This window comes from Zingiber officinale, chromosome 8B (assembly GCF_018446385.1).
Source record: "Zingiber officinale cultivar Zhangliang chromosome 8B, Zo_v1.1, whole genome shotgun sequence".
In the NCBI taxonomy this organism is placed as follows: Eukaryota; Viridiplantae; Streptophyta; class Magnoliopsida; order Zingiberales; family Zingiberaceae; genus Zingiber; species Zingiber officinale.
In genome coordinates this window covers 18,174,080-18,181,596 of record NC_056001.1, presented here as the reverse complement: position 1 = coordinate 18,181,596, position 7,517 = coordinate 18,174,080, and the positions used below count along the sequence as shown (strand labels likewise).

At 38.9% G+C, this 7,517-nt stretch overlaps 1 protein-coding gene across 1 annotated transcript; it reads left to right on the top strand.

Moving 5' to 3' along the window:
- The first annotated feature begins 681 nt into the window (after window positions 1-681).
- On the top strand, window positions 682-6,964 carry LOC122014386 (choline transporter-like protein 3). Its single transcript, XM_042570610.1, has 5 exons — window positions 682-836; window positions 961-1,084; window positions 1,280-2,684; window positions 4,128-4,476; window positions 6,534-6,964. Exons 3-5 carry the CDS (start codon window positions 1,648-1,650, stop codon window positions 6,792-6,794), a joined length of 1,647 nt encoding a protein of 548 aa, XP_042426544.1. The 5' UTR covers window positions 682-836; window positions 961-1,084; window positions 1,280-1,647; the 3' UTR covers window positions 6,795-6,964.
- Window positions 6,965-7,517: the final 553 nt, after the last annotated feature.

The window sequence follows — 7,517 nt, the reverse complement described above, 5'->3', positions numbered from 1 at the left end:
AGTGTATTCCATCCATAATGTCGACTTTGATCGGCAGGTATGATATAGACATTAACTAGGTTAGGATCTTGAAGTTTTTAGAAATTGTTGTTTAGAAAATCTTAAATGGATGTATGTTTAGTGAGTTGCTTCTCTCTTGCTGACTTTTTGTTTACCTGCATGAAACATCGGCATTTATTGCAAGATCAATTTTAAGAACTTGTTTTCTGACAAGCCTATGTTAAACCTTCCACCTCAGTCAGCTTGTTAAGGTCAAACTTTGATAATCAAGGTATCGTTCAGGTTTTTCTTTGTCTTCTTCCTATCCTCTAATGATCCTCCCAAATGTTGGGATGACCTAGTATTTGGAGGAACCTAAAGACAATATGGTTTTTCAACATAACTCCAGTCTAGAATTTCATTAAAGAAAGTTTTGGTTTCTGATAATTTACCCTTCGTTTCTGTCAATTTACTAGTGGAAGTCTAGTGGTTGTTTATGAGAAACATCTTTGGGCTCAATACTCCATTATGTTACAGGAGAAATTATCTGCCAATTACTTCTAAACCCTAAATTGTTTCTCCTCATCAACTGTCTTATCTAGATTTGCAATGGTGTTTAATTAAAATTTTGAAGTTGTATTATAAACTACATTATTCTTTTGATAGATAAGTTCCTTCAGATTCAGCTAACAACAAGATCAACAGGAACTACGGAAACTTGTTCGAAGAGTACAATCAGCTGGAGGCATTCTAGTGAATGGCAGTGTGGTGGCGAACGACGTTGAGTTGACCAGTGCAAAGAAGCCTCTCATTCGCTTTTTGCATACACTGGCAAAGAAAGCATATTCTCAATAAAGGTTCAGCTTTTAGCTTAAACATTAGCTCTAAATTCTTATTACTGTCAAGTTCATCTTACTATTGGAACATATTACGAGCAGAAAACAGAGTTACTGATGAAGAGTAACTGATACTCTTCTACAGGTTCTGAGGTTCGGACCAGTGTGGTCATCTTTTGTGGATGAAGTGGAGGCTTTGGTGGTTCGACGAGTTTCATTACGAATTACCATCAACAACGATTGTCTACACCACCAACAGGCGATAGCTGGTACATGATGGCATGCTTTCTCCTAGTTGGTTGAATTCCAAATTTGCCATGGCACTGCCAGTTCCGTACTTCCATCAGCCTAACACCAGTACTGTGGCTCATGTAACAATAACAGCAATTGAATTTGCCCATGGTAAAATGCTCTGAAAAGACTTCCATTTTTCTTGATTTTTAATAAACTGTTGCATGATTTAGGAAGAAGCCGACAAAATTCGTGCATCACGAGGCTGCGGGAGATAAGCATTACGACGTTCTATGATGGGCCACCGCGAGTAGTCCACTAATACGTTCGTCATGCTCCACGTGGACCACGGTTGCTGTTCAACACTGCCAAGTTCCCGACGTCCAGTCCACTAACCAGTCACTGGCCCACTGAGCAAAACGCAAAGTACGGAACTACCCCTACTTGCGATTCTCTCAATGACAGCCAACATTTTTGTCATTTCGATTGACTACCGAGTCCCGACCTCCGCCGCTGCCTCCGCTGCCCCGCTTCATCGGCCCTTTGCTTCTCTGCCTCGTTCTGCCACTCTAGTCCCGGCTACAGTTGGAACCGCCGTCTCATGGCAAGTCGCGATGAATCCCTGGCCTCCGACCTCGAAGATCCTGCCTCCGTTGCCGCCCAGCCCCTCCTACTGCCGCGCCCCGTCGCTGCCGCTGCGGGAGGCGATGCCTCCGTTACCGGGCTAAGCCCATCGACCAACGAGTCCTACTCTCCCATCTCCTACCACTACGGTCGACGCCCTCCCCGAGACATCCCGGCTCTACTCCTCTTCCTCTTCTTCTGCATCGCGACTTTCGCCCTCGGCATCACCGCCCTAGCCCGTCGGAACGCTGCCGCCTCCCGTGTCTCCTTCTATGTTTTCGACCGCAATACCTCCTCCTGCGTCCTCCCTTCCTCGAATTCCTTCTCCTCTTCCTTCTCTTCTTCCCCGTTCTTGAAGGATCTCATCTGGACCCTCGTCGTCACCTTTCTGCTCTCCGGCCCCATCGCCCTCGCAGTCCTCTGGATCCTTCGGCGTTACGCCAAGCAAGTGGTATACGCGGCCATTCCTTTCTTTATTCTCATCCCATCCTTTCTCAATATCTATTGGTTTGTCGCCTGCACCATCGGCCGCGACTGCAGCAACGCATTCCCGCTCGGCTACCGCATTATCGTCCTTATCTTTGTCTTCCTTCTTATCGGTGTGTTCATCTGGATTATCGTCGCCAACTGGCGCCGTGTCGAACTGACTGTTCAAATTGTCCGAGTGGCCGCGAATGCGCTCGCGAGCAACATCGCGCTCCTTGCCGTCCTTCCAGCAATGGGGCTCGCGCTGCTCGTCTACTTCTCTCCGATATGTGTGTTCCTAATATTCTCGACCTGGAACGGAAGGGTAGTCCCGAGGGAGGTCAAGGGAACGAGTGGGGAGTATTATAAATGCGTTTGGAAACAGGAGAGTTGGGTTCCTGCTTATTTTGCGCTAGCAATCATTACTATGATCTGGTCTGCAGCAACGTTGGTGGAGGCGAATGTATATGTAATTGGTGACACTGTTGCGCAGTGGTACTTCAACAAGGAGGGATCGAAGCCTGCAAAGAGCTTAAGGAGTTCATTAAGGTATTGATGCATCTTGTTTTGCCTACCTTGTTGCTGTTGTTGGGTGTTCTATTAGCAAACCACACACAAATTCTGGCCAAGATTTTACTGAATGACCACTTACCTAACAGGTTAAGCTATTATGAAAAAAAATCAGATTTACAACTTTACAATCTCACAAGACAAAATTATAATTTAACACTTCTCTAAGGGTAAAAGCAACTTAGTCTGAGTGTGTAACTGAATCATGGCGGACTCAAGAGAGCATAACAATGACAGTCAGTTTTTAAGAGTAAAATCAAAGAAAAAAATGAATGGGAGGTTTCCAGCTTATGATCTTGGTTTTGTCATTGTGTTAAGATATGATTGGGCAACAATTCACTAAAAAGGCTTAAGTTGTTTCAAAGGCCCAATTTATATATTTATTGATCATAGAGAAGCAAGGCCTAGAATGTAGCATATATCACCTTAATTTAAGTCCATACTTATATTGTTTAAATCAGTGCCAACTCTTGTACTTCAGTTCCTGCTGAGAATACATAGCTGTACACGAAATTCCTTCCACTACTTACAGATCTTACATATCCAATTTTTGTCCACAAAAATTTGTTAATTGTTATGTTCTTAGATAATATAGGTCTACATTTAATAGGCCTTCTATATTGTATTCAACTACCAATAGAGCTCTTTAATAGCTTTAAGTTCATGGTTCATAAAACCTCACCAATCCTTCTAATTTTCTATTATATCTTTCAGGATTTGCAATACGTTGTGGTTGTTCATTGATTTTGTTTTGCATTTGTACTTGAATACTCAAACTTAAAAGCCACATCATAAGCTACTTTCTGATGGCATACCTTTATTTCGTTGAATTGGTAGACTACAAGTCATGAGTAGGTCTTTTGAGAATGGATATAAGTATTTTATATGGTTTGATTTGGTAAAATTCTTTGGTAAATGAATTAAGAGAATTTGTAGGGTATCATTTTGTGAAGCTCGTTCCCCATAATTTAGATACCATTATATTTAAGAGCTCCTTCCAATGAGCAAGGTAACATTGCAAGTCACCATGAGGAAGGAACAATGTTTATCTTATTTTCCATCGGAAATGATATCACTGACACTAAAATTGTTTCAACATGAATATTGAAGACTCCTCAAATATCTCCCACTAAGGTAGCAAAATTTTCATTCTGAAAATTAGAACGATACTTGAGTTAATTGGTAAGTCAAACATACATTTTTTTGCTAATATATTGGACCAAAGGTAAAGTTTGGAGTTGATATGATGTGAATGAATCTCCCTATACTTTAGGTAAACCAGTCTACCTATATGTACTTAAATTTTGGTCCATTTAAACAAGTTTGCTAATGAGTGTTAGAGTTGGATTGATTATTCTACGGAAGCAGTTCATGCTTGCTGTTGCTTTCTTTTGTTCCTGAATCTTTTCTGCACCTATGCAGGAATGCCTTTGGCCCATCCTTTGGTACAGTGTGTTTTTCAGGAATGGTGATGGGTGCTGTACGTTTTGTACGTAGTATTGTAGATAGTGCAAGGCAAGATGAAGATGCTCGTGGTTTTGTGAATCTAATTTTCAAGTGCTGTGCTGAATTCTTGCTGGCAGCATTTGACTTTGTCAACAAATTTACCATAATTTTTGCCGCAATAACTGGTGAAAGCTACTGCTCTTCAGCTAAGATGACTTATGAACTTCTTAGAAGGAATCTTCTCTCAGCTGTTTTTGTTGAAACTGTTTCGACACGGATCCTTATTGGCATAATTTTTGTCCTCTCAGCATTATATGCTATAGTGGTATGTAGCCAATCTTTCTATTTATCTGTTATACAAATTTTCAATTTTGCTGATACCTAGTGATTAAGTTATATTGTTGATGGTATTTACCAAGAGTTTTATTGAATTGGGATCCCATTAATCCAACAATATAAGTAGCTAGGTAGGAATGCCCCTCACACCACCATGAACATTTTAAGAATGATGACACCTTATGTTATTAGTTGTTATTTCTTTTCATGTGTGTCGTATGCCATATTTCAATTTGGAGTGGAGGGAATTGCAGAATAATTTTTTTCAAAACTGTTACTAGTTTATATTAAAGGGACCGCATATAAAACTAAATTTATTATGTAAGTTTAGCTTTGTTACCTATAGAAGAAAGTTCCTCTCTAACAAGAATTGTCTACATGAAAAGGTCTTCTATGTCGAAGTTCCTTATGATAGTGAATCACCATAGAATAGATGAAGGTTGTGTTGCAAACCTCATGACTTTCCTAGGAACTATTGCTTAAGGCATAGACTATATTGTCCTTAATGTGTGAAGTGAAGAAGCACAATAGTAGCACAGCTTGAACATAGTTCCTATGTGGTAGAGTAGGGCATCCTAGGTAGCATGAACTCTAATAGCACCAGAAGGATTAGTTTAGGGTGGAGGCCCTTGTGTATGATCAAATAGACACTAGATATGCACCCAATGGATTGTCAAGTTGGGAATCCATGTATCATCGCTGAGATCAAATTTTACCCACTGATTAAAGACAATCTAAAATAATTTAATTATTGTCTGAAATTGATTCTTAATGTTTAGAATTGGAATCAAAATATTAATTCTTAACTAGTTGAAAAGCCCCACTATAAATATGCCAACTATTTGTCACTTCTCAGTCCCAAATAGTTGGGACACAGTTTATAATTTATCTCTTTTTCAACACTTGACAATCCAAATGTGTCAACAGTTTACCTTAGCTCATATAAATTTGCTCTACATAGACCATATTTGAGCTTAGTCGATCTAATTTACTTAAATTTCCTACTTCCTTGGAATAGCCAACTCCTTGTATGTGTAACTTTTTTGGTATCACTTTTGCTAGCACTAAGATCATAAGCTCTTATGTATCTCTGAGTTAATCATCACTTAAACACTTATATATGATGTATATCATAATTTATCCATAGTTACTTTAAAATATGTACATATAATGATTGGCCACTGGTAATCCTCAGTAAAGAATTGTAAAAAAAAGACAGTCCGGTGCACGAAGCTTCCGCCATGCGGGATCCTGGGGAAGGATCCATTGTACGTAGTCTTACCCTGCTTTTTGCAAGAGGCTGTTTTCAGGATTCGAACCCGTGACCTTTTGGTCAGCAACAACTTTACCGTTGCGCCAAGGCTCCCCTTCTCAGTAAAGAATTGTGCTAGACGAAATTTTTTGAAATTATTTTATTCAGTGATGTTCCTTCACTTGAAGCTGTCTCGACTGAACCTAGATGTTGATGAGTAGGAATTTCTATTTCCATTAACTATGTATATATTCCTATGGTTCATAATCAATTTAACCAATCCTGAAACTCTTTTATCGATCACTTCTCATCTTGGCTAAGGATTTGCTTTTAAACCAATCAATGCCCCTTAATGATTCTTTAGGATCAAAATATTGCCTCTTGCAGTTTTACCATAACGCTGCTTGTCAAAGAACCAGTCAACACTACTGTAACATAGAAATCTCTATCTGGCTACATTCATTTGGGGTTGTTGAGCAAGTCTATTATTCACTAATGAGCATCCACAGAGTTCCATAGTTTTCCCGGAAGCTATTACCTCAGTGCTGCTGGTCATGCTAATGTTCAAGCACGATTGCCAAACTGTTGTTGCTTCTTGAATTTGTCAATTTATTCAATCAAATCAATGCCTTAACTTGCACGAGTAGCTGTGAAATTAGCAGATTTTGACTCAAATTTGTTGTTTCTCCTTTCTGATCAGTTAATTGAATGCAGTAGGTCTGTTTTGCTCCATGTTTGTAGTTTATTGGATTCTTATCCTTTCTCATCGGTGCTCGATTTACTTATTGGAATAGGTCTGTGCAATTCTAAGGGCTATCAGTGCTCTGGGGGAGAACATGTATTATGTAGCAGCTCTTGCATGGCTTCTTCTCATTGTGGTGTTGGGCTGCTTCATCAACGTACTGGACAATGTTATCGACACTGTCTACGTCTGCTATGCGATCGACAGGGACAAAGGGGAAGTCTCCAAGTCGGAGGTCCATGAGGTTTATATGCATCTACCAATTAGTAGAAACCACAGGTCAGCCCTTGGCAGGCCCTCCCAGATTGCTTGACATTTTTGTCATCACACCCCTGTAAAAAGAACAGCCCTTGTGAGGACATACTGTTGCGGCTACCTGATGTTTTTCTAGTTTAAGTAGTCTTCTTCCGCTTGTATCATATGTATTTGTTTCCCAGTCTTTGACGGATCTATGCAACTTAAACATTGCGATCTTTTCCATCATTCTGATAATAATATTCTTTTTTTTTTTTCGTTTCAGCATTGTTAAATTCTTCATATTTTTGTGAAATGGTTTCAGCATCGCTAAATTCCGAGAGCAGGTAGATTCTGGCAGAAGTGAAATTTGTGTGTTTGCGTCTGTTTCGATATTATCTACAGGAGTTTTGGGAGTAAGTAATAACTCACTGCTATCGTTTGTTTCACTTGGATAACAATTATACTAACACCATTATTTAACTAAAAATTCAAAAAAAAAAAAACGAGGAAAAGTGATAAAAAATAATTTAAAAAATTATGTATCAAAAGTTAATTTAAATTGATAAGATTTGCTTTATGTATCAATTATCATATATTTTTTATCACTCTTTTTATGTAAATTTTTTTACTCCATGTATATGAAATTCATTTTTTTTTCAGATATATTACATTAAAAAGATAATCTGTTGATTTATTTTATGTTTGAAGATTGATAAAATTAAAATTTACATCTTACAATGGCTGAACTGAAATCAACTTGCAAACATCAGATGAAGTTTAGACATGAATCTACATTTTT

Coding starts and splice junctions, on each gene's coding strand:
- LOC122014386 (XM_042570610.1), top strand. CDS start 1,648: ATGGCAAGTCGCGATGAATCCCTGGCCTCCGACCTCGAAGATCCTGCC. Junction 2,685..4,127: donor AGCTTAAGGAGTTCATTAAG/GTATTGATGCAT, acceptor GCACCTATGCAG/GAATGCCTTTGGCCCATCCT. Junction 4,477..6,533: donor CAGCATTATATGCTATAGTG/GTATGTAGCCAA, acceptor TTATTGGAATAG/GTCTGTGCAATTCTAAGGGC.